This window comes from Erpetoichthys calabaricus, chromosome 3 (genome assembly GCF_900747795.2).
Source record: "Erpetoichthys calabaricus chromosome 3, fErpCal1.3, whole genome shotgun sequence".
Classification (NCBI taxonomy): Eukaryota; Metazoa; Chordata; class Cladistia; order Polypteriformes; family Polypteridae; genus Erpetoichthys; species Erpetoichthys calabaricus.
The window spans coordinates 185,727,585-185,754,892 of NC_041396.2; the positions used below are offsets into that span (position 1 = coordinate 185,727,585).

At 40.2% G+C, this 27,308-nt stretch overlaps 1 protein-coding gene and 1 long non-coding RNA gene across 3 annotated transcripts; one reads left to right on the plus strand and one right to left on the minus strand.

Moving 5' to 3' along the window:
• Nucleotides 1-2,161: 2,161 nt before the first annotated feature.
• Nucleotides 2,162-27,260, minus strand: LOC114649394 (G-protein coupled receptor 4-like). 2 transcript variants are annotated; one of them, XM_051925250.1, is made up of 4 exons: nucleotides 27,225-27,260; nucleotides 25,981-26,113; nucleotides 2,625-4,088; nucleotides 2,162-2,586 (listed from the first exon to the last, which is right to left on the minus strand). In XM_051925250.1, the coding sequence occupies exon 3, from the start codon at nucleotides 4,054-4,056 to the stop codon at nucleotides 3,061-3,063; it is 996 nt and encodes a 331-aa protein (XP_051781210.1). In that variant the 5' UTR covers nucleotides 4,057-4,088; nucleotides 25,981-26,113; nucleotides 27,225-27,260; the 3' UTR covers nucleotides 2,162-2,586; nucleotides 2,625-3,060. The 2 variants fall into 2 exon arrangements, with proteins under 2 accessions (XP_051781210.1, XP_051781211.1); XM_051925251.1 differs by lacking the exons at nucleotides 25,981-26,113; nucleotides 27,225-27,260 and adding an exon at nucleotides 11,411-12,200.
• Nucleotides 16,598-20,362, plus strand: LOC127527223 (uncharacterized). The gene is made up of 3 exons (XR_007934532.1): nucleotides 16,598-16,860; nucleotides 17,121-17,196; nucleotides 20,204-20,362. It is a non-coding gene; the product is annotated as an uncharacterized LOC127527223 (long non-coding RNA).
• Nucleotides 27,261-27,308: the final 48 nt, after the last annotated feature.

Below are 27,308 nucleotides of genomic sequence, written 5' to 3' on the forward strand. Positions count from 1 at the left end.
TGCTATTTACCCATTCAAAAAAACACCCAGCTGCTTTAGAGTGCGCGTCCAGAGTGAATCTCACAAATGGTGAGAATGTTGGCTAAGTTTTAACCTGAGTTTTAATGTATGTCCATTTGGGATACGATCACAGTTTGGGTTAAATCAGTTTTTAGCAATGCCCTCAAGAGCTACAGTCCTGTTGCTGTTTTGATCGCTTAATTTAATTTCACCATGTCTGTCTCTTCTATGCTACAGATTGAGGATTATTATTATTATTATTATTATTATTATTGACATCATCATCACCATTGTTGTTGTTCATGTTATTGTTGGACTGTGTAGGTCGTCAGACTTTAAGACAGAACATCGCTAGTATGCGAAAAGAATATAAAACAATATGATCAGACATTCGCTTTGAGTCCGAGTGTTCGTAGATCTGCATTCTTTAAAAAGATGTCGCGTCACCCAGGGCCGTTTGTGCAGAGTGCAGACAGTGCGGGTGTTGCCGAGGCACACAACATAACCATTTCATCCGTTTTTTTCTAAACAAAATTATAAAGATAGAAATCATTACATGGGGATGCGGTATTGTGCCCTGACCACTAGAGGCCTAAACCGCCTATGCCCCGAAACGGCTCTGTCTTAGGTCACCACTTGGTAAAATTTAAAGGCTTATTAAAATTACTATTGAGCAGCTCTGTACGTGTAGTTTTCAAAAATTAAATCAACTTATTTTGACACTTATTTTTTTCAAAAAATGTATACACATGGTTTTAACAAATGGTTTTGATATTATTTAAAGGTTTTGCTTTTTGCTGGACTTGGTCGCCACTTTGTACAAGGTCTACACTTGGTGGATGTGTAAGCACAGCAGAGTCTGCATATAGATAGGTACATGTGATCACACACACACTTAGCATTTTATTATAATAGATTATTGTCTATTTCTAAACAACATGCAGCACATCACTTCTCTGTGCGTGGGAGTGTATTATAAAGCATTGAGAAGGGCAAAGGTGTGGTCTGGTGTCAAGCATCTCTGTTGTTAAACATTGTGTACTCATACAAACGGCGTGACAGTACTGTCCTTTTCAATCATCCTGCTTTTGGGCAATTTTTACTGAGATTTTATAATTCCAAGTGATATCCGGTTTCGCTTGTTATCAGATATCTTTGCTGCACAGAGAGATGACCAAAGCCATCAGAAGCTGCATTGGGTTATGCATAAACTTGGATTGTTTCTCCCTATTATAAAAAAATTCTTGGAAAGGAGACGAGACATGATTGTCTCAGAGACACTTTCATGTCTCGTGAGACGAGTCTTCATGCCAAGTGATGTAACCATGCCTGGGGCCAGAAGCCACGCGAGACAAGAGCTTATGTGAAGAGATTTGGAAAAGTCCTGCGTGGTTATGTCAGACACATTTCTTGTAGAGAGAAAAAAACAATATTCACTCGCAGGCAGTTATACGTTGTGTAATTCCAAACAAGGAATCAAAATTCAATGCGATATTGATGAAAAGGTAAAAGCAAAAAGAGATCGAAGTTATGGACATACAGTAGGTGATATGACAGAAGTGCGCCGCGTGAGATGCAGATTGCAGCAGCAGCAGCAGCAAGTCAGCAGCTGATCAAGCAAAGAGGAGGTAAAAAAAACAAAAATACTGTATTTGTTTCCCATTGTATCACCGTATAAGAGGGAGTTTCAAAGGAATCATCATTAAACATAATGTATAACATCCAAAATGTAATAAACTGATACAAAGTAAGAATTCGTTTCCAATTAAGTGTATGTGCTGCGGCGTCCCGTAGTGGGTAAAGTGCAACTGACTCTAGTCACATCATCTAAACTGAAATTAAATCGCTGGCTCCATCCCTCAATTTGTACAGATTTTCTTTCACCATTGTGAGCTCTTGTGTGCGTGTATGTGTGTGTGTGTGTGTATGTGTGTGTGTGTGTAGAGCTCACTGGTGAGCCTAGCTTGGCCCAGTTTGCTCCATGATGGACTGGTGTCGGTTTAGCGTTTGCTCCCACCATGCACTTAAGTAAAATGTTTGAAAGCCGCAGCTCCCACCCAGCCATTAAAATATCAGGTAATCCAGAAATGCACATGGCATTGGCTTCACTGGATGAAATAAGAAATGAAAGCCTTCATTGTTGACACTGGTCTATTCAGGGCTTTCATTTATTTCTCCTTTAATTTCCCTTTTTCCTCCTGGTTGTGAAGCTAAATGAATATCTTAAAACATCTGCAAGACAGATTTGCGTAAATAAAAATTAGAAAGACAGATTTCCAAAAAATTTTAACATGTAATCGACCATGAAATGAACCGTAAAGCTAGTTCATTTAAAGGCCTGTACTTGAGTGTGCCCAAGGGCAGGCAAGACTGGCTAACTTTAACCTGTTCAAACTTAGCTGATTCATATTTGTTATATATTATTATGACCTAAAAAAAGAAAAAAATAAGCACATAATGTTCCAGTACACCATAGGAGGCAGGTAAGAAGCATACCCCCTCCACACAAAACAAAGATGGCTGCTGAACTATGAACTTTGCACAATTAAACTACTTCATCTTAAAGAAAAATGAAAGGAAGCTGATCTGCGGTGCAGCCTTATGAGTGTAAAATGCCCGTCTACTGCAGGTCCCCAGACTGGCCCTTTCAGCATTTGATTTCAGTTCAGAAGTCAAAGTAACCTGAGGACAATTTTTGTTTTGTGCCTCCAAAAGGGTAAATGGTGCTACGCTTGGTGTTTCAAAGTCCTTTTTTTTCATGATGCCACACTTTAATGATGCAAACGTTGAGTCAGTCACGTCTTCACACACGACAGTCTTGCAGCTCATCGTCCCTGAGTTCAGAGCAGTTGTTCTACCAGTTGTTCCTAGGTAGTCACATCTACATCGTCCCCAAATGCTACTGCTGGTGACTGAGGTCTGCACTCTTAAAACACTCCTTGGTAACATCAAACTGTGTGTGTTGGCATACGAATTGTGTGGCCATCCAGAATCCCCAAATTTATGATTGGCAAACAAGAAAGATTACTTGACCGTTGAGTAACAAACCACAATGAAACCCTACAGTCTTGTTACGCTGCCAGCCACTGAATTAATGGCAAAATCATTGTGTGTGTGGCTTTCCTGAAATTGCTTTTGAAAACCCAACAGCGTGAATGGCTTCTTTAAAAAGGGAAAAGCAGCCAGAATTTCCTTTTGTGCATTCCGGCATACAAAAATGTACATAATGGGATCCAGGAGGCAATTTAGGCTAAGAAGCCCCCTTGCTACTTGCAAGTAAATGTCCAGTTTGGTCTCAAAGTCACACGAGTCCTCTTGAAGAACTACATACACATATCTGACGTAGCTTATTACGTGATAAGGGCCAAAGAAGAGGACGAACAAGGCCAAGACCAGTGACAGCAAGCGGTTGATCCGTTTCTTGTCGTTTAGTGGAACTGAGGTGGCAAAGTGCAGGCTTCTTCTGATGCCTATGTAGAGGAACAGCTGAAGAAGAAATGGCAGTGGGAAACCCATTGTCATGGTGGTCAGTCTAAAGATGGCATGTTCCTTGGTTATAGGGTAGTGTTCAAAACACAAGTCAGATTCGTTTCCCCGGGTGGTATTCACTGCCAAAAAGAGAAGGACAAATGCCACCCAAATGCTTGCACACAGCGCACAGGCATACCTCAGACGGTGGTGGCTGTGAAACCATATAGGATGGACAGTCGCCAAGTACCTTTCCAAAGCGATGCAACAAAGGAAGCCAACACTAACAAACAAGCTGACATAGAAAATGAAGCCGACGATCAGGCACGCTGTCTCTCCAAAGTGCCACTTGCGCTCTTTCCAGTAGTAGTCAATCCAGAAGGGCATTGTGCACATCTGGAAGAGGTCTGACAGGAGAAGGTTCATAACGTAAATTGGGAGGAGATTCTCCGCTTTCACCAGGCGGTACAGGCCATACAAGGCTAGGGAGTTGGAGGGCAAACCAAAACAGAGCAAACTGCTGTACAAAGATGGGAGGAGGATGCGGTTATAGCTGAAGTTTATGTAGCAAGTAGTGTTGTTCATCATGTTGACGTATTCACAGTTGGTGCTTTCACAGACTGCAAAAGAAACAGATTACGTTAACAAAATGCTCTGACAAAGCTGAATTTGAAACCAAGTTAAGCCAAAGCTTGATACCAAAATGTGTCTCTTGTAGTCCATTAACACAAAGATAGTTAGAAATCTTCTATAAAATATTAAATGGTTCATATGATAGTCAGATAGAGATATAATGAATGTCCTACTGTACAGTGTCCATTTTAGGACATCCTCCTCCCTCCGAAAAAACTCCATCCTTCCTACTACCTTCGACAAAATATTCCTCCTCCCTGCGAGGAATCCCCAGTCACCCCTCCTCCCTCCTCCCTCCTCTCTCCTCCCTCCTCTCTCCTCCCTCCTCCCTCCTCCATCCGCTCTCAGTTCTCCGCTGTCCGTTTTCCGCCATCCACCCTCCTATCTCCGTCATCCGCCTTCAGCTCTCCATCAAACCCCACACTCCCCCCGCCCCCTCATCGACATTTTCGTTAATGAAGTGACGTAATACTTCAGCTCCACCTTCTTCACAAGTTCATTAACCATGCCACCCACATACAAACTTAAAAGGTTTAAATAAAACAGAAATATATACCTTTATTTTTAACTTCCTTAACTTGTGGAGGGTGTATCCTGTAGCAAAGCCCCTTTCAGTCAATAAGCCTTAAAAACAGGTGTAAAGATATTGACAACAAGCAACGGAAACCCACCAAGACATGGAATCGTTTAAATCAAGGCGCTGTGCTACCTTATTCCAGATCGGTCCTAAGGCGTTCGTATTTTTCAAAGCAGTTCTGGTTTCCATCTGCATCTGTAGCTGAGTTGAAAAACACCATCCCATACTATTAGTTAACGATTAACACATTTCTATATGTATTGTAAGCATACAATACAACTGATAATATGTTGCGCTTATTTATCTGGTGTACCGACATTTTTGCGTGGTTTGTGCCCTTCAGAATGAAAAAAGTTTGCATTTACCTTTTTAATAAAAGGCGAGCTTTTAAGCCTGAAAAATCACACCGTAAATGCACACGTTTAATTGCACATGTGTTAATATGTATGCTTAAACAATATTAAAAGACACTCAACAATTAACGTCATTTACTTTCGTTCCCACGTTTGAGTCGTGCTGTAAATTCTTACTGTGAAATATAATTGACAAATAATTTGGTTAATGAACTTGTGAAGAAGGTGGAGCTGAAGTATTACGTCACTTCATTAACGAAAATGTCGATGAGGGGGCGGGGGAGTGTGGGGTTTGATGGAGAGCTGAAGGCGGATGACGGAGATAGGAGGGTGGATGGCGGAAAACGGACAGCGGAGAACTGAGAGCGGATGGAGGAGGGAGGAGGGAGGAGAGAGGAGGGAGGAGGGAGGAGGGGTGACTGGGGATTCCTCGCAGGGAGGAGGAATATTTTATCGAAGGTAGTAGGAAGGATGGAGTTTTTTCGGAGGGAGGAGGATGTCCTAAAATGGACACTGTACTACTGGGCTTAGCAGGTGGCGGGGAACAATAACGTCTGTGTTTAAGGAAAAAAGTTACAGTAGTGGTTATCTAAAGCACAGGCCGTTAGATTGTCCAGCAAAACATTCAGGGCTGAAATCAAAGCCGAACACAAAACAATCCACGACACAGCAGAAATCATTTTCTATATATTATTTTTTCTTTTTATTGTTTGCCAATATCTTTCCATTCTTGGGCTAAAGTTTGAACAGCCATCTTCTATTGTACTGTATATATCATGGTGTATTTCATAGCTGGTCAGACTCAAACCTTTTTGATCACCACTGTAATTCTCCATGGCTTTACTTTTAGATTTGACAATGCATACAGACTGCCCTTGGGAAGACGTGATTCTGGATAATAAGTCAATCACACAATCACAAAGACAACTCTGATAATTCTGAGTAATCTGAATACTGCGTGGGAATATTGGACACTGATCAACTGCAACAGTAAGTATGGACAATCTGCACTTTCCTCATTCAAGTCTACAAGTAATTCATTCCCCATAAATTAATTTACTGTTCTCTCAGTTGAAGGATAAATTGAATTTTTCGCTAAAATGAAAATATGTTTCTGATGTATTATTACATTTATTACCATGTGCAATGATAGAATGAATCCTCTGATTATTCCAGAACCGATAGGTCCCCCATCTTTTTTTTGTATTTTAATTATATGATCAGTTAGTGAGGTGGTTAGATGATAAAATGATCACCTCCTCCTGGATCAATCAAGGCATTAGTCCTAAATCTTTTTTATAGGCACCCTAAAAAAATCCATCTATAGGGTAGCTCGTTAGTTTCTTTGGGACACCACCACCACAATAAAAACAAAAACCTTTTTGAGTATTTCACCAACAGTTAAGATTCACAACAGGTTTCCCAAACATTATTGGTGTTTATAGATCTTAGACTATGCTGATATTAAGGGTTTTGGTACCAATGTCTTTCCCGTTCTACATTTCCTTAATCTCTCAACAATTAAATTCTTGTACAGCTCAAAATCACACAAGGAATGCCTCACTGGGCTTTAACAGGCCCTGTTTTTTGACATCCTCACAGCTTCAATTCTCTAACAAAATGAAAAAAACCTCCCAAACTCAGAAAGCAAAAATACAAGAATTGATAATACCATGCGCTAATACAGAACTAGCATATATAAATTCTCAGAAATCTCATCAAATGAATTGTTAGTAATGCGGCTACTAGTTCATCCTCCACATTTTCTATAACAACATTCTTAAACACTCACGCCAGTCTGAGTCAGTGAAGATTGCCTTAAAATGTATTATTTATTCACCTATGGACATGTTACTTTGCTTTAATCTTAGGGTTGCCAGACATCCCTTATATATGGGACATGTCCCATATTTGATAATTTTATCCCCTGTCCCATACTGACCTTTCAGGGACACCCAAATGTCCCGTATTTAGTTCATTTTCAAATTTCATAATAAAAATATATTTTTACTACCTTCTTACGGTACTTAGTTGTAACTTTGTAAGTAATTATACTTTCTTTTCTCAGATTCTCTTGATGAAAATAACCCAAATGTAACGAGGAAACTAGTGTTTGCTGCCTGTTTGCAACTTGTTCAGTTGCTATGATTGGCTGAGGACAGCGACACTGTTACCGCTTTGTTCTCCAGCCGCACTGCTGTGCAGTTCTGTATCAGCATTAGAACATACAGTGTCAACAAAGTGTGTTGCTACTACTTGCCACGGCCCACTTTTTTTCTACCTGCCTGTATTAAATAATAATACTATTTCTCTGTTGTCTGTATTAAATAAATATTTTCAAATGATTTCACTTTTACATAATTATTTTTAGCTTGTATTAAATAATTTTCAAATGATTTTACTTTTGTTTTCCTCATAACCCATTAAAATCCTTGATTTATGTTTTTAACGTATGTCTCTATTTTTATATAATATATTTGTCTGGGTGTGTAGGGGGCATGTATAAATTTATATATATATAGTAATACAGAGAGCGATTTTAAGAGTGTCCCGTATTTCTAATTTTCTAATCTGGCAACCCTATTTAAGCTGAAAAGATGTTGTGTTGCTATGACTTTGCACTCAGAGACATCAAACACAGGAACATTCTCTTACAGTACCTAAATCACCACCGCATTAAATTCCTACTTTCCATAACAGCAGTGGCCCATTCTAAAGGTATACCTACAAGAAGGGACAGATCATATAATTCTTAATTCAATTCAAAGTAACATGGAGCTGGAGCTCATCCCATCATGGCACCAGTGCTTTACAGAGTTATAAGTAAAATAATAAAGGCTATTTCAGAATTACCTAAATATAAGGGACATGGCTGTAAATCAAAAATAAGAATGCACTGATAAGAAACCCCCTGAAACTATTAGGATCTCTTGCATAGCATTCTGAGTAAGCAACGTGTGCTCCGGAGGCAGCAGCACTAATATTCTGCAGTAGTGTTCCTAACTCAACCACTCATTATTGCACTTTGAAGCGCAACCTTTCTCCGATGTAGAACCCTCGTCTTCATCGGAGTAAAGTAAAAGCAACTGAGAGAATAAAACTGAATAAAAAAAATCAAAGCTAACCTTTACAAGTATCATAAATTTACACAGGCTGTTACAGACTCAATTCAAATGTATATTTTTATTCAAAAATAGTAAGAATAAGAGCAGCTCACTTCTCAAAACAGAGTCGTCCAGGATTGAACTCATGACCTTTTGATTACTAGTCAGTAGTTCTTACCATTATGCCACCAAAGCAGTTGTGTTAAAGACATGTCAATGTCGCACCCTAACGTGGGTTCTTTTTCTGCAATTATATTCTTGAATAGAAGCGTACTTATTCTGTTATATTTGTACTTTTTTTGTGAAAGTGTTTACTTGATATTTGGACTTCAGGCTTCACACATTATACACTTCATGCCTACATTTTGTCAATTATTACTAAAACATGAAAAAGTTTCTGTTTTAACAATATGTTAACATAGATTGTTGTAGACACGGAACACACGTGAAATGTATGTGTTCCAAATAACAATATAGTATTTATAAAAGGTGTCATTTTGCTTGACTTCTCACTCTATACAACTCTAAGCAACTGACACGCAGGTAAACAGACTTGAGCTGAGAAAACTGTGCGTTGGGGTGATAACAGGCTGCTTGCTGCTTATCAACACACTTACAAGACAAAAGATGCTGACGGAGAGGTGCGAAGGGATTTAAGGTGGGATGGATTTACGAGTTTTTTCGTAGGCTTTGTTAATTCTAGTGTTAATAAACCTTGATTTGATCTCAGGACTTGTGTCTGCAAGGTTGTGTCCGGTATTTGGGGCACTGCAACGTATGAACTGAGTGATGCTATCAAATCAACATAAACTGAAATCTTTAACAAAATTTTCCAGCACCTTGATAATTCTATGCCTTGAGATTAGTTATTGGTCCTACACTGAACTTGTTTTGTACACCAAATAAAATGGACATCGACTTGACTGACGCTATTTTAATTCTGTACGTTACGTCACCATTAGCTTGAGTGTTTTTCCATTTTCATTCCAGTATAACGTTTCTTTGTATAACCCCTTACTGTGTTGCATAAGCTTAGACTCAAGTAAATATAACAAAAAAATTGCCTTTGTAAATCAAAGTAACAAAGACAGCACCCGATTGTACCCATTACTGAAAAAAAGAACTCTGGACTTGTACTAAAGGGACATGAGCAAAGAAAAAAAAAAATCTTATTTCTCATGTGAAAGTTTTGCATGCTCAGAAGAAAACATCCTGTGCTCACGGTGTGCTTGTGAGATATGTGTTTGATTTATGGCCACATCCTGTCAAATGCAGAAGCTGTGAGTTGTGATATGGATTCCTATTACATAAACGATGGAGAAGCATGGTTTTATAGATCTCTTGAGGTCAAAAAATATTCCAGAGGAAAACAGTAAGCATCTTGATGACTTCATGGGAAAAAAACAGCTTAAAATATGGGGCAATGACTTCCATGTCAGCATTTCAATAGACAGTTATAGGTGCAGAAGCAGAACAGATCTACTGGAAATATATGGAGCCCCTAAATGGCTTCTGTCACACATGTATGCAAAAAGGTCTTGTGAGTACATGAAACTTTCTCATGCACATGAGAAATAAGATTTTTTGTTTTGCTCATGTCCTTTTAGAGCATAGTTGTTGAACTCTGGTCCTGGAGGGCCCCAGTGGCAGCAAGTTTTCATTCTAACCATCTTCTTCATTAGTGACCAGGTTTTGCTGCTAATTAACTTCTTTTGCCTTAGTTTTAATTAACGTGACTCAGGCCCCTTAGCAGCCTAACAATAATGATACACAAAACGAGCCGTCATATGACCAGCTCACCTGTCCCCATCACACATTATCAGTCTCGGTAAGGTTGATCTGTTCCGGTCACCAACACATTTTGACAGTGTTCTTAGAAAAAACAGAAAATCAACAGTTTTGGAAATGTCTGCTGTTACAAAATGAGAGCAGCAACAAGCCATTGAATTAAATAACGGGTTTAATTAACAGCAAGAATCAGCTTCTCATTAAGAAAGTGATTGGAGTGAAATTGGTTGGTGTTTGAAATCCCAGTTTAGCTGGTCATCTGTCAGCTTGTTTCGTGTCTCATTTCCATTTGGCTGCCATTTAATGAAGAAAAGAATCAATTTAAAGGTCTGAATCCTTAAAACAGGGCTATTAAAATGAAGGGAAAAGAAGTTAATTAGCAGTGAAAACCTGTCACTAATTAGGAAAAGGGGTAGAATTTAAACCTGCAACCACCAAGCTCACCAGGCCTGAAGTTCGATACCCCTGCTTTAGAGGCTCCATAATTTCTGGATCAGAATTTGCTATATCCACATGGTAGTGCTGACGTACTTCCGGTGTAATCTTAACCAGCTCAGTCACTTCCATTGTCCATACTGCAGTTGTCAAAGAAAAAGAAGTTAAATTTTCAGTGTACAGATAGCTCTACAGCTGGACATTGTTGTGTACCTTTAAGTCAAGCTTCCAGTAAGTACAACAAGGCACTTAGTTTTCATTCGTTTTGCTCTGATGCAGAAACCCAATCTAAATGGATCATCATTATCCAGAGAGAGAGGTTTACTGTTAGTCCCTATACCCGCATTTTAAACATTGTTTGAGTGGAACAATTTCTCTGTTCCACTTCCAAGACCAGGGGTTTAGGAGAGGAGAAAGCGACCAATGGATGTTGGCACACTGGGTGAGGAGGAGGATGATAAAATCCTCAAGGACCTTGACTGTGCTTCGGCTCCAGATCCAGCAGTTGTCGACCTAACGCTTGATGAAAACATGTCTCTCAGAGAGGAGATCCTCCAACTGAAGAAACAATTTGAGACCCTTACAATGAAGCAGCAGTTTGTCATTCACCGTTTTGCTGGCTCAGACAGAGACATTCACTTTTTTACAAGGTAAGATGTCCAGCAGACTCATGTTATTATGTATTGTAGCATCAGCACTGAGCACTATAAAGGATGGGTTCTCTGCTCTTTACATGGCTCTTTGAGGTATCCCTAAAAGGACTGCTTGCTTTTTGCCACACTAGTTGGAAAAAGCACATGTGACTGTGCAGAGTTGCCATGCTTATAGGTGCTCCTGCTATTGTTGATGTAATGCCAGCTCATCCCTGGCTGATATAACTTGTCCAGAGCTGTTGCAATATTAAATGTACATACATATTAACCTGTCCATGAATTAATGTTTAATGGCTAATTACTGAAATTCTGTTTTTTTCAAAGAAGCCTAAAGTAATCACATATTTGTCCCATGTATGTTAATAGTAGTCACAAGTTTTTAATACATACGGATCTTACCTTTGTAATTGTAGATTCAGCTTGAAATATACAGGTTGAAGCCCTTCTCCTTTGTAGCTCTTGACGTTTGGCACAATGTTTGAATAATGCAAGTTACATTGTTTACTGTAAGTCTGGTCACGTCATGAAGCAATCGTGTGAAAACCCCATAGCTAGTGCACTTAGATATCAGCACCGGAAGTGCAAGTGTCAATCCGGAAGAGAGTGTGCATGTGGCCTATTAGTAAAAACTCTTTTATGTTTCTTTAAGATATTATCCTCTTTCTAAAGCTGGCTATAAAGTAGAAGCCTTTCTGTTGTCCTTCACCAGACTTAAACTAACACTAAGTTATCTGAAGATAAAAAAAAGCAATAAGGTCACAAATCCAGCCCTTCAGAGAATATTATAATATTGCTAGACAGCAGAAATCTGCCTTTGAGACTGGGGCACACTGGGCTGCTTCCAAAGAATGGTGGCACAGAAAGCATTTGAATTGAACTGATTTTCTAAGGGTCATCATTTGGGGAATTCTAGTTTCTCTTCTTGACTGGGAATGGTTAAAGTATCTCAGGCTTATGGTGGAATTTGATGAAAACACAACATTACATTTACATTACTTTTTTTTTTTATTTGACAAACATGCTTAGCATGTTGTATGAAAAGGAAGTGGTAAGTGACTGCAGGAATCAAGTAGCCCTGACCCAACTGAGCTCGAATGGCACTCCCAAAATCTGAAACACAAACTCAGTCTCTTGGAGACACACACTCACAGACACTCACAGTTCTAAGATGCTTTACTTTCTTGTAGTGTACTTGAGTCAATAGGCAGAAAATAATGAGTTATGTGAGAAACAGCTACTTTATAAATCGCTAAACATTTCAAATTGGGGATAACCGCAACAATCTGAGTAGAAAAGCCGGTGTTATAAGAAAAGTAAATGTGTCCACAGACATTACAGTTATCATCACTTCACAGTATTATACAAACCATTAGCAGCTGTGAAAGGTGCTATATAGGCGCCCGACCCGACATGGGCACGCGTAAAAATAAAACACAAATTTATTTTTCTTCACCTGTGGGCACACATCTTCCCCGTGTCCCATAGGCAGTACACAGTCCCAAGCACAGCGCACACAAAAACACCAATAAACTAAAGTCTTCTCCTCCACTCCTCCTAGGCAGCTTCGTCATCTCCCCCCTGACTCCGGCTACTGAGTGGTGGTCTCTGGCTCCTTTTATTAGGCACCCGGAAGTGCTCAAGGTGCTTGATTGCTGACATCCGGCTGCACTTCTGGGTGTGGTGAAACTAGTGCCCAAATGGGCCCAGCAGCTCCTACTGCAGCACCCCCTGGCGGTGCCTGTGGAACCCAACAGGGCTGCACCAAACTCCAATTCCCATGAAGCCCTGTGGAAGTCCAAGGAACCGCTGCAACCCAGGGAGGCTGCCAACTAGCGTCTAGGGGGAGGTATTGGGTCTCCCATGTTTGTTCCCTCAGAACATATGCCACAGGGGCGTCCCGGTCAGGCATGGGCCCCAGCCATCTGCCACACAGCACACAAATATTTATTATACATTTTTTGTGGAATAAATCACAACAATGATCAAACTAAACAAAATTATTTCCATATATAAGAGCAAACAGTAGCCTACACTTTAACAACAACAACAACACTTATTTATATGGCTCGTTTTCATATAAATGAGGTAGTTCAAAGTGCTTTACAAGATGAAGAAAGAAAGAAAAACATAAAAATTTGGCAATGCTAATTAACAAAGAATAAAGTAAAGTCCAATGGCCAAGGAGGACAAAAAAAACAAAATCTGCAGGGGTTCCAAGGCCACGAGACCACACAGCCCCACACCAGACAAAATGGCATTAGGGCTAATGAGGGGAATGAGCCACTGTAGCCACCCTTTTTTTGTGTTCCTCGCTGCCTAGTGGTTTGTAAAATGAATGGACAGAAGGATAAATACACATATGACTTTTTTGGACACCTGACCATCACACCTATATGAGCTTCTTTGACATCCCATTCCAAAACTATGTCTATTTATATAGAGTTGAGCCCCAGACCCTTGCACCTAACCACACGAATCTGGAGTATGTTTGTGGGAATTTGAAAGTTGGCGTTCCAGTTCATCCCAAAGGTGTTCAGTATGACTGCAGTCTGGGCTCCATGCAGGCCACACTCAAGTACCTCCACACCAAACTCATCAAACCATGTCTTTATGGACCTGGCTTTGTGCATTGAGGCACAGTCAAGTTGGAATAGAAAGTTGGAGGCACGCAATTTGTACCAACATGTGGCAATAACAGTACCCTTCACTGGAGCGTAGCCGAAACCCTGAAAAACAGCCACAGACCATTATGTCTCCATGACCAAACGTTAAAGCAGGCACTATGCAGTTCAGAAGGTAGCGTTCACCTGGCCCTCGCCAAGCCCAAACTGCCAGATTGTGAAATATGACCAAACACACCAGAGAACATGTTTCCAATTTTCCAAAGGCCAATGGTGGTGTGATTTTAGACTGGTGTGAAGCTGCTTGGCCATGGAAACCATTTCATGGAGCTCCTAACACACAGTTCTTGTGCTGATGTTGTTTCCAGAGAGCACTTTGGAACTCCCCTGTGAGTGACGTGACAGACAATTGGTGATTTTTATGCACTATGCACTATAGTCTTTAGTGACCCCCACACTACGAGTTTGTGTAGTCTGCCACTTTGTGGCAAAGCTCTTGTTGTTCTTAGATGCTCCCACTTACAGTTGACAGGGGCAGATCTAGCAGAGAAGAAACTTCGCATACTGACTTGTGGCAAAGGTGGCATCTTATGACGGTGCCTCATTTATTGTCACTGAACTCTCACTATGACCCAATGTACTGTCAATGGAGACTGCGTCTTGATATGTCTGAATTTATGTACCTGTGAATAATAAGTGCAACTGAAACACCTCGACTCGGTGATTCGGAAGGACGTCCACATATTTTTGACTACAGAGTGTAAATTAGCAATCTGAAAGGGAACTCAATCGACACATTTTTGAACAGATATTACACAGAGAAGACCCTTGAATATCTCATCGTCTTTGCTGGACACATGTCTTCAGGATGTAGCACAGGAGCTACGTATGCCGTGAATGTTAGGATGCCATATGTCAAAAGTGTGCACATCAGTTTCACTTTCTCCGCCTGTGCTGCTCTGTGTTATCACTTTGGTTCATTCCAATGTGATTAAAGTGTCACCATTTCTGGGGTAAGTGGGTACAATTTAGTGATCTCATTGTTATTCTTTCAACTCATCTGGCCAACATCCTATTAAAACCCTTCCTCGGGCCATATTTTGGGTCACAATTCACAAGATAAGAGTTCCTTGAATACAGAGAATAAAAAAAGAAAACCTTTGACTAAAAGTTTTGCTCAGCAAGATTTGCTTAAGAACCAGTAAAGAAAAGGGGGAAACTGGGAAGAAAAGACCCACCTACCTACCATTATGCTCAAGAACTAAAAACTCACTTTTACAGACACTCTGAGATGAAATGAAGTCATTGCCTGCGTCCTCCATATTGGTCCTGGTCGGAGTCTTCTTTGCTGTTCCTGCAGTAAATTGATCTTTGGTTAGCAGATCGGCTGCCCTTTTGTAGACCCCTGCACAGAGTCAGTGCTGTCATGATAGCCTCTAGCTCTGTGGCTCCCACATTACACCGACGGATGCATAGAAATGCCGTGGAATGAGTTGAATGGAATACTGTTGAATGCAGTGGAGTCCTCTCAATGAGGATGCATTTCTTCTGGGGACCTTCTGGGATGGAGTTTTCAGGTGACTTATGAAAATGTTGTACATGTCTGTACGTGCGTATTCATCAGTTATAAAACCATAAACGTCACAGTTTGTACTTGTAAATACTGGCGACAGCAAATGAGATAATAAAAACCTTGAATAAATTTCATGCCTGACAGCTATTATGCTCATACTGATATTTCATACCTGGATTGCTCAGTCACTTTGTTTTTTCAGGGCTGTGATAGTGAGAACTTTTATGGCTCCAAGCTTCGGAAAGGCGTCTGTTCCTAAAATTTCTCTTGCAGTCTTCTGCTGAGGACATCTTTTACAAAAACGATCAAACAATCCTATCCAGAAGGCTGGGATAGTCAGCACCGTAATCATATAAAGTCTGGTAGATCACCACAGTATGAACTAAACAGCTAACTTACATTTCATGGCATACAAAACAGGGCAGCATAGTGGGAATGTTCAATACAGGGCCCAGTCATTATCTTTGTGGAGCTGATATGTTCTCCCCATGTCTATGTGGGCTTTTCTCTGGATACTTCAGTTTTTCTCCTACATCTCTTGGGAACTCAATCACCACTGACTGGTGAGTCAAACTGGTCTTGTGTGAGTGTGACGGACTCTGCCTTACACCCAGTGGTGTCAGGATAGGCTCCAGTTTCCTGAGACCCTGAATGAAATGAGCAGGTCCGAGAATGTATGGATATCATACTTTTTAAGGAGACACTATCTGTTTAACCCTAACATATTTGCAATTGTATATTATCATCTCATCACTTGATGTTTGTTAATGTGGTTCAGGGCCACAGGAGGCCACCATCTGTCTTACAAGCAGTGGGCACAAGGCAAAAAAACATCTTCAAACAGGATTCCAATCCATTGCCACACATCCACTTACCCTCAGATTGGTAGTAACAAGATATCATGAGCCCTGCATGCCCCCTAAGTGTGGGCAAAAGCTCATGGACCTGAAAAAAGACGAACTCAACTAGACTCAAATAGACTCACTAACTCGCCCAGATTACTCAGTAAGGAGCAAACACTGTCAGGGAATATAACATGATATTCTCAAACCTGCTTAACCAAATTCTAGGTCATGGGGCGCATCCATTGGTGGGCCCCACTCCAACACAAAGGAGATCAATTTAGAGCTGCTATTCAACATTAACACGCATATCTTTGGGAGGAGAGGCGAAAAACAAGCATTTAGACACGAGGACAATACGCAAACTCCACACTCTGTGCTGTCCTCCCAGGGACAGAGACGTCTTAACACATGGGCATGCTGGGCAGTTGCCCGGGGGCCCTACGCTAATCTATGTATGTTGTGACTTGCTGAGTGGTTGTGTAGATAGGGGCCCCAGTGCATTGACTTGCTGGGGGGCTATAATGCTGTTAAGACGGCCCTCCCAGGGAATGTGCTTTTTGAAAGTGGAGCCAAATGTCCAAGAGGTAGACACTGAAATGATGAAAATAAAGCACTATTGAAAAGATATGAACTTCAATATTAAAACAGTTGGAGGAAGACCATGGAGATTCACAATGTTGTACTGGGTCACTGATACTCATTTTTGTTTTCTTCAGGAGACCAGGATACATAACTTTCCAGGCACGGGCAGCAGTGATGTCTTCTTTGTCCTCAGACTCAATATCATTCTGAGACCACCTCAGCAATCAGGTAATAACTTATTAACGAATCGCGTGCTGCTCTGAATAAATATGTTAAGTACTCTCTTAATGATTTATGAGCCGAAAGGAAGATAATCTTGTGTTTCATGTAATCACAGTTCCCTTTCTTCACATATGAGGAAAATTTCCTTCTTCCTTTCTCCCCCCAACTTTTAATTTCATCATAAATTTATCATGCCTGTGTTTCGTTTTGGTGAACTTGCTTGTTAAGATTCCCAAACCTTAATTACTTCTTGTTTTCTTACCCAGCTGCCAATTAACAATGAGCTGCAAGTGATAAAGAAACCAGCAACTCACCGTGCAACTTGGACCCTTTTACTCCTGTGTGAGTTCATCTCATTATCTGTTTTAATAAAATATTTGGAAAGAAATGGAAGAGAAAAGGGACAGAGAATTACTAATCTGCTGTGAGCCATAAATCATTTGAACGAGATCCTCGGAAAGGAAACATCCATAGCTGTGGGGTAGTGAAAGTACTAACAAGCCATAAAATTAGATAACAAGTTCTACTGCCAGCGCTGGCTTTGACTTGTAATTAAGCCTTTGGGAAAGGAACGAAAACCTGCAGCCAGGGTGGCCCTCCAGACTGAGCTTGGGGGTCCCCTGACATGTAGCTTATAGCTTTTGATCATTTTATTTCTATTGTAAGCTACATACAGTTAGGTCCATAAATATTTGGACAGATACAACTTTTTTCTAATTTTGGTTCCGTACATTACCACAATGAATTTTAAATGAAACAACTCAGATGCAGTTGAAGTGCAGACTTTCAGCTTCAATTCAGTGGGGTGAGCAAAACGATTGCATAAAAATGTGAGGCAACTAAATCATTTTTTAACACAATCCCTTCATTTCAGGGGCTCAAAAGTAATTGGACAAATTAAACAACTGGAAATAAAATGTTCATTTCTAATACTTGGTTGAAAACCCTCTGCTGGCAATGATAGCCTGAAGTCTTGATCTCATGGACATCACCAGATGCTGGGTTTCCTCCTTTTTAATGCTCTGCCAGGCCTTTACTACAACAGCTTTCAGTTGCTGTTTGTTTGTGGGCCTTTCTGTCTGAAGTTTAGTCTTCAACAAGTGAAATGCATGCTCAATTGGGTTAAGATCAGGTGACTGACTTGACCATTCAAGAATTTTCCACTTCTTTGCTTTAATAAACTCCTGGGTTGCTTTGGCTGTATGTTTTGGGTCATTGTCCATCTGTATCATGAATCAATTTGACTGCATTTAGCTGGATTTGAGCAGACAGTATGTCTCTGAACACCTCAGAATTCATTCGGCTGCTTCTGTCCTGTGTCACATCATCAATAAACACTAGTGTCCCAATGCCACTGGCAGCCATGCACGCCCAAGCCATCACACTGCCTCCACCGTGTTTTACAGATGATGTGGTATGCTTTGGATAATGAGCTGTTCCACGCCTTCTCCATACTTTTTTCTTGCCATCATTCAGGTAAAGCTTGATCTTGGTTTTATCTGTCCAAAGAATGTTTTTCCAGAACTGTGCTGGATTTTTTAGATGTTCTTTAGCAAAGTCTAATCTAGCCTTTCTATTCTTGAGGCTTATGAGTGGCTTGCATCTGCGATCATCCACCACTGTTGTCTTCTGTGGACGTCCAAGTCTTTTTGCGTTGCTGAGTTCACCAGTGCTTGCTTTCTTTCTCAGGATGTACCAAACTGTAGATTTTGCCACTCGTAATATTGTAGCAATTTCTCGGATGGGTTTTTTCTGTTTTCGCAGCTTAAGGATGGCTTCTTTCACCTGCATGGAGAGCTCCTTTGACCGCATGTTGTCTGTTCACAGCAAAATCTTCCACATGCAAGCACCACACCTCAAATCAACTCCAGGCCTTTTATCTGCTTAATTGATAATGACATAACGGCGGACTTGCCCACACCTGCCCATGAAATAGCCTTTGAGTCAATTGTCCAATTACTTTTGAGCCCCTGAAATGAAGGGATTGTGTTAAAAAAATGCTTTAGTTGCCTCACATTTTTATGCAATCGTTTTGTTCACCCCACTGAATTGAAGCTGAAAGTCTGCACTTCAACTGCATCTGAGTTGTTTCATTTAAAATTCATTGTGGTAATGTACAGAACCAAAATTAGAAAAAAGTTGTCTCTGTCCAAATATTTATGGACCTAACTGTATACCATGAATACACAAGCCAGGAGTGGAGTAACAGATGTCGCAGTCCCACTCAGTTATTTAGGATTTTTTTTCAGTCTGCTCATATCCTTATTATAGAACCATGCTTTTATTGTTGAGGGGATAGTGAAAGGAGAAAGTCCACGGAAGAAAAAGCTCATACACAATCCACAGAAGTGGCTTGTCACAAAGAGAACTTGTTACTGTAAAAAAACATTTCAAATAATTATGAAATGATTACATTTTTCTTGCACTGCTTTATGAAGTAATATATCAAGATTACAGACACTAACCTGAAGTACATCATGTTTAAGAACTTGAACTGTGAGACTCTCTTGGTTATGATGGAGAAGTCCTTGCAACCACGAGCCCCCTTGTTTCCAAAACAAGTAAGGACTGACTCTGCTTAATGTACGCCTTCAGTTGTTCAAACCAGTATAGACTACAAAAAGTCCCAGGAGTATTAACCAGATTGGGCCGTGTTTAAGTCACAGGCTATCGAAAGGGGTTTCATTGAACAGGGTGTTCTATTTGACTGATACCAATTTTGAAATTACACTTTGTATTATTTTTTTTCTTTTTCACTATAGATTTACTTTTCATGTTACAAATTGTTAAATTACAATGTTTTTAAGTTGTGAGGAGGTTTTATTTTTTCCTGTGCCCTGATTCGTAAACCACAAAAAGAAAACTTTCATCTCAATCCAAGATCACTTCACCAGTTACCTCCTGTCACTGCTTATCCACCGGACATTCACCAGTCCCATGTGGCTTCCCAGGTTGCACCCACACTCTCAACCCTATTCATTTATAAATGGCAGGAACTTGACCACTCCCAACCCCACCCCTATCCCTGTTCAAAGTCCCTGGTGACATCCTAGTCCTCAGAAATGGTCAAACCTTAAATCGAGTGCAACACCCACTTCAGCTTCAAAGACCCTTTTAACAAAGTCAGGCTGCACATCTCTTCAAGTATGTGTTCTTACATTGTAAACAAGTATTATGAGATTAAAAAACAAACAAACAAGTGCACCACAACATTGGGGACTAATCAATACGAATCAATTACATAATTTCTAATATGTAAAATTTCTAGATGTTTTAAAAATGACATTACATATTAGTCTCTCTCACATGCTGTGTGACACTTTGTGTTATTTTTCTATTGCTTTCTCAGGGCAATGTTTTCGGCACCAGAAGTAATCCTGGGTGTAGCGTGAACAGATTCTCCACCATTGCATTAAAGCCTTCCTGGAGTGGAGGTGGATAAGGAAGAACTGTTTGCATCTGAAAAGCCTTTGTGAAGGTATTTTGTTTACAATAGACTAGGTGGCTTTTCCCCCTGCTCCCTTTGCTCGCTAACCCCCAGGCCGGCGCTAGGCGCAAGCCGCTTTGCAGTTCTGCCGCTCACGTATGAGGATGCTGATGTACAATTTAAACAGATTGTTATTTTCATGGGAATTGTTACATATGCATAATAGAACTAACTATTTTACATTACAGCAAGTAGTTAACTATATTCAAAAATAGTAAAATGTAATCATTTGAAAGTAAATTATGTCTCGTGTTGCGTTCAAGTTTTTCGTTGCTTTATATGATTTCGTTCTGTTTGGCTTTGAAATCAACATGCAAATATTCTTTAAACGTACACTTTTACTGTAAAACTTCAGTAAAAATAATTTTTTGAATTAAATTTTCGTCAAAATTGATATTTGATTCTATTTTTGGACTTACATCGTGACAACACAACGTATAACTGCCCGTGAGAGAATTTCGTTTTTTTCTCTCTATTAAAGTTTTTCGAATGTTTGTCTCTGTGATTTGTTAGTTGTCTTTGTAAAATCTACTCTAACGGGAAACAGTTAACGTTTTAATACGAATGACATATCAAGATCTCCTTTGTTGTCTAATGTTATCCGGAGAAGATGTACTACATTACCTTTCTTGGATACATCCTCCTTTTAACAGTAATTCACGCGGAGGAAGACAGGACAGTGTTAACGGTTGTAGATATTCTTCAGGATATTGTAAGCTGATGTTTTCATCTTCCGCACGATCACCAGCAACTGTTCCAGCAAAGTCTATTGATACGCATTTAACCAATTTGCTGTGTAACCGATCAACAATTTTCGCATTAATTAGTTTGACTTCATTGTTTCTCGGTGCTAGGATTGCCCGCGTACTCATTTCTTCTGTTGATATCCCTTCGGGATGAAATTCATCAGTAAGATTTGGACAAAATATGTCTTCTTTAATTAGGAACTTAAAATGAGGAAAACGTAAAAAATTGTAAGAGCTGAGAGAGCAGGAACTGTGTCTGACAAAAGCATTGACATGAATTAGATGTGAGTGGACAGTGTGCATGGTTGAATATGGTTGAGAGGACGGTGTGACTTGAAACAATCTTATGTCAAAAGTCTCATCTCGCGGGACTTGAAAAAATCTCTTCAAAAAGGTCTCTCTCGTCGCAAGATTTTTTTATATAATAGAGAGATAAGTATAGTTGAGCCAAGGACTGTGCTTGGTCTACTTGTATCTGGGGTGTGCGACTCTGAAATGCTCCTTAGAGGTCAAAAATAGGCAACAGTGAACATCTCTCCACATTTAAAAGGTTTAGTCCAACTTAGACTGTCTGCCATTAACAGCACATTTCAATAATGACCAATAACGATGAAAGACGGTTTTTACAAACATTGCAAGTTACATTCAAACGTGGATAAATGGAAAATAATAAAATTAAATACAGTGTATCTTTTGGACTGGACATATATGGATGAAGAAGGAATTCCCTGAAAGTTTACTACTAATGCTTAGAGCCGTCTCCTGGTCAGCTGTCACACTCTAGACGAAGATCCCAATTTGACACCCTACTTTGAAGTTAATCTCTACCTCTTATCACCAAAATAAGAATTATGTTTCTAGACTTCTCTAGCGCCTTCAACACCATCCAACCTCTGCTCCTTAGGGACAAGCTGACAGAGATGGGAGTAGATTCATACCTAGTGGCATGGATCGTGGACTATCTTACAAACAGACCTCAGTATGTGCGTCTCGGGAATTGCAGATCTGACATTGTGGTCAGCAACACAGGAGTGCCGCAGGGGACTGTACTTTCTCCAGTCCTGTTCAGCCTATATACATCGGACTTCCAATATAACTCGGAGTCCTGCCATGTGCAAAAGTTCACTGATGACACTGCTATCATGGGCTGCATCAGGAGTGGGCAGGAGGAGGAGTATAGAAACCTCATCAAGGACTTTGTTAAATGGTGCGACTTAAACCACCTACAACTGAACACCAGCAAAACTAAGGAACTGGTGGTGGATTTTAGGAGACCCAGGCCCCACATGGACCCCATGATCATCAGAGGTGACTGTGTACAGACGGTACAGACCTATAAATACCTGGGAGTGCAGCTGGACGATAAATTGGACTGGACTGCCAATACTGATTCTCTGTGCAAGAAAGGACAGAGCCGACTATACTTCCTTAGAAGACTGGCATCCTTCAACATCTGCAGTAAGATGATGCAGATGTTCTATCAGATGGTTGTTGTGAGCGCCCTCTTCTACACAGTGGTGTGCTGGGGAGGCAGCATTAAGAAGAAGGACGCCTCACGCCTGGACAAACTGGTGAGGAAGGCAGGCTCTATTGTTGGCATAGAGCTGGACGGTTTGACATCCGTAGCAGAGCAACGGGCACTCAGCAGGCTCCTATCAATTATGGAGAATCCACTACATCTCCAGACAGAGGAGCAGCTTCAGCAACAGACTGCTGTCACTGTCCTGCTCCACTGACAGACTGAGAAGATCGTTTCTCCCCCAAACTATGCGCCTCTTCAATTCCACCAGGGGGGGTAAACGTTGAACATTATTCAAGTTATTGTCTGTTTTTTTTTTTTTTTTTTACCTGCATTTTTATTACTCTTTAATTTATATTTTTTTGCTGCTGGAGTATGTGAATTTCCCCTTGGGATTAATAAAGTATCTATCTATCTATCTATCTATCTATCTATCTATCTATCTATCTATCTATCTATCTATCTATCTATCTATCTATCTATCTATCTATCTATCTATCTATCTATCTATCTATCTATCTATCTATCTATCTATCTATCTATCTACATGGAGAATACTGCAGTATTCTCTCCACATTTAAAAGGTTTAACCTAATTTATACCGTTCGACATTAACAGCACATTAGAGGAACAATTAGAGGAACTGTACAAACCGTGTAATAGTATAGCTCTCTCAGACTTAGTGGTGAGTCGGGGCATTTGATTATCTTGATGTAATGTGGATTTGGACAAGCAGGTCTTTCTGTAGGCTCCAAACATTCCAATATTATTTAACAAAGAGCTGGATTTATATATTCTTAGGTATTTGAAACCATCCTGGTTAGAGGCAGCCTGGACTTAAGCTGGTTATGACAGAGAGAAGGCAGCATCAAATGATAAAATGATGCCAGGAGGGAGCCGAGTTCACTCTGACAAAAGCCTTTCTGAGAAGGAGCACTTGGCTTCACTGATGATGGATTCTGATTCTTGTTGTGTTATTATGGTGTGCTGGTGCATTTCACTGTACTGAGCATGTTCACTTACAGTATAATGTAAAGTTGATGTTAATAGCTACCTAATGGGGTTCAGTAGTCATCCTCAAATAAAGGTGAAAATAACAGTGTCCTGGGATTTTTTCTAGCTTGGCACACGCGATATGCACAATGTAATACACTCCCAGTAGTGAATCTCAGCCATTTATATGGAATTCCCTGCAACAACTCCCAGATAAGTTTTGTAGCCAGTTCTTAGATGTCATTACATGGAGATCATACTACTTGAGCAAAGTGCATTTTGTTTTCTTTTTTAAACTTTGATGTCAGCCAGTGTACCCAGGGGCTTCCATTTTTAGTCCCGTCAGGAATATCTAACTAGAACACTGCATGATTTGTGAAAGTGTTTATATAGAACAAGCCCCATTTTTTAAGTTAACTGAAGGTTAACATTGTGAGAGGTTCAAACTCAGTCAAGTGTAAGAAAGGAATTAATGAGCCAATGTCCCAGACACATGCTGTTAGTTTAAACAGGCTTGCTATGAAGGCCATGAGTGCACCCTCGGCGCTCCAGCCCTGTGCCCATTTCCACCAAGGTAAGCCCTGACTCTCTGGCCATGTAATCTTTAATTTCAGTTTTAATAATTACATGTTATATGTAAACTATTTCCACTGACTTCACTGTCTATGTATGGTGTGCCTGTTAAGAGTGCCCTGTGATGGGCTGGCACCTCATTCAGTGCTGAATCCTGCTTTGCACAGGGTGTTGTGGAGGAACTGGAAAGAAAAAAATCAGACCAGATATGGAGTCCAATTACAGTCAAGAACTGGCCTATTATTAAGATGCTGGCTGCAAAAGCATCATCTATGGACAGAGGTGAATATGACGTTATTTAGAAAAAAAATAAAATGGCAAATTGTTAAAGAAAGGGAAAAAAACTATTAAAGCGGCCGCAACATGAAATTTGCCAGAATTAACTTCTGTAGGCCTATTTAAACGTTTAGTTTGGGGAGCCTGATGACTTCTAAATTGCCCTCCATTGCCTGGTCATTCTGGCAACCTAATCATCCCGTCTCGCCTCTTCACCACCTAACAGCTAATGTGTGGTAAGCGTAACTGCACAAGATGGCTGCCGTCACATCATCCAGATGGATGCTGCACATTAGTGGTGGTTGAAGTGGCTTCTCACTCACTATGTAAAAGTGCTTTGAGTAGTGAGAAAGGTGCTATGTAAATGTAATGAGTTATTATTATTATTATGATTAAGTGTTAATTGACAGTCACCACCATAACACACTGTGCCAAAGCAGAATAGCTGTATAATTTCAGGAGGTGCCCATGACAGCCCACTTCCCAAACCTATGGAGGATTTCCTCTTCTTCTTGACAGCCAGGCACTTGGACCCCATCACTCCCCTCTGCCATACTTGCATTCTGCTAAAACTTCAGCTCCCTCCATCTTCTATTGATTCTTCACAGTAAGTCCATCCCTGACTGTGTGTTTCACTTCATAGTGGGTGGCTCAGATACAAGGTGATTGCATTGCATGTATCTGACCCACAGTGGGGTGGTGAGTTCCCCATCAGATGAAATACACTGGAACATTTCTACATGAAAATGGGAGTAAGATTGGGCTTTAAAAGGACAGAAAGTGGAGTGTCCTGTGTATCACTTAGTACTGCCTGGTTCATAAACCCATAAAAGCACCTTGTCAGCTGTGCAACCAAAAAGAACAAAACCTCTGATGAAACCAGTTAAAAAAACAACAGAATTTTAATTCAGCCATTTTTTTTTTGTTTAAACCTTCTTTATCAAATTCAGGAGCTGAACCCTAAACTAGCAACAGAACAATCCAAGTCTGGCTAGGGTGCCAGTCCATCTCAAGGTGCTCACACAGGGCTAACTTGGAATCACCAAATCAACTTAACGACACGTCACTGAAGCAAACTGGAGACGGCAAGAAAGCTGGCGATCTGAATCTGAGTTCAAGCAATGAGAGGCTGGAATTACTAGGTGCTATGCTGCCATGGTATGGCATGACACCCCATGGACATAATCATAAAAGTATAAAGATGTTGAATAAATATTATTACCTGAAAACGCAGTGCTTTATAAAGCTGCCCTGCTGCTCTGCCATGGAAGAGGTGCGTTTCCACTTCTCTGATTCTTAATGTTTCATTTTGAGATTAGAGTCTACTGGGATTACGCTGTCAGATGTGACTCAATCACCCTTACACACATTTTAGTTGGGGAAATACATATTTATATATGTATTTCTAACTTTCTCTTTCACTCTTTAAGTATAGCGTTATAACATAAAATGTTGTATAAAAATACAGTCAGATATCAATATACATATACTGTATATATATATATACACACACACACAATAATTGAACCCACCTCAGTCAGGAGACACGTGCCGTGATCTTGTTCATCCAAGAGCTTGTTCTCTGCTGCTCTCAACAAATGATAACTCTTACTTTTTCTGCAGAAAATATTGCATATCTACCAGGCAGCATGTAAATATTATGAGCTGTAAAAAGAGATACGAGCATCATAAATAACAGAGCCAAAGGACCACTCCCTCGGTCAGGTCCGCATTTCTCTCCTGAACATAATATTCTTTACTGTGGCCAATGTTTGCATATACTGGCTATGGTAAGCAGAGCTGCTGCAGGGAGCGGATGTACAAACCTACTGCAAGAGAGTATCTCAAACTGTGAATTATGACCTGTAATTTCATTCACGATAACATGGTATCACTTTCTCCATTGTTCTTTGGCAGAATAATGAGTCTAGAAGCGTTGTGTTTCAAAGTGAGTTTTTAGAATTTAAGTATGATGATAAATATTTTGATGCCCAGGAGGCAGAAAAGTCCCCTAAGAAATAATACTGTTCCTTTAAAAAAGAAAAAGAAAAAACAAAATTAATGAAATATTAATATCTATAGGGACATAGGAAAATAGGTTGTGATAACCATACCACTTTAGATATTACTTTAAATTTAAATGATTTGTTTTACTGGGGTAATAATACTGTTCCAATTGATAGCACTTAATACACGTGCAATTTGAATATCACCTTTGTCCTGGCATTAGTGTCGTCCACCCACCATTTTGCTCAGCTCACTGATAACACTACAGTGCCACATTGAGTCTGTCCTTGAAGTATCATCTGAGAGGACTGCATTATCTCTGGATGGGGTGCCCACTCAACCACACAATCACTCACTCATATTAGGCAATACAATCTATCACACATGTTTTGAGGATACAGAAGGAAAGACACCGACACGGAAGAACGAGTAAACTCCACACACACACTGTCACCACACCCAGAGTGGAACTCGTTTTCCTGGATCTGTGGGACAGCAGCACTAAGCCCATTGCCACTTCATTAATAATAGGATTGTAATTTATGGCTTTCCTAGTCAGCTGATGCATGTTGCAGTCTTTGTAAAATGAACGTCATGGAGCTTGCATGAAAGTCAAATATCTGACTCGAGGATGATGATGTCCTCCCGATTACATTCTTGACTTGTGTCCCTCCAGCTCCCTGAAAACTTGAAACAGATTAATGCATTTAGGAAATGGATGGAAGGAGAACTAGATGGCAGTATTTAAAGAAATGGAGTGGTCACTCACAGGGTCACAAGTTCATGTCTTTGGTGGTGGCACTGCCACTGTGTCCTACCCAGCAGAATACTTCTAAGATCATAAATGAAAAGG

Coding starts and splice junctions, on each gene's coding strand:
- LOC114649394 (XM_051925250.1), bottom strand. CDS start 4,056: ATGATGAACAACACTACTTGCTACATAAACTTCAGCTATAACCGCATC.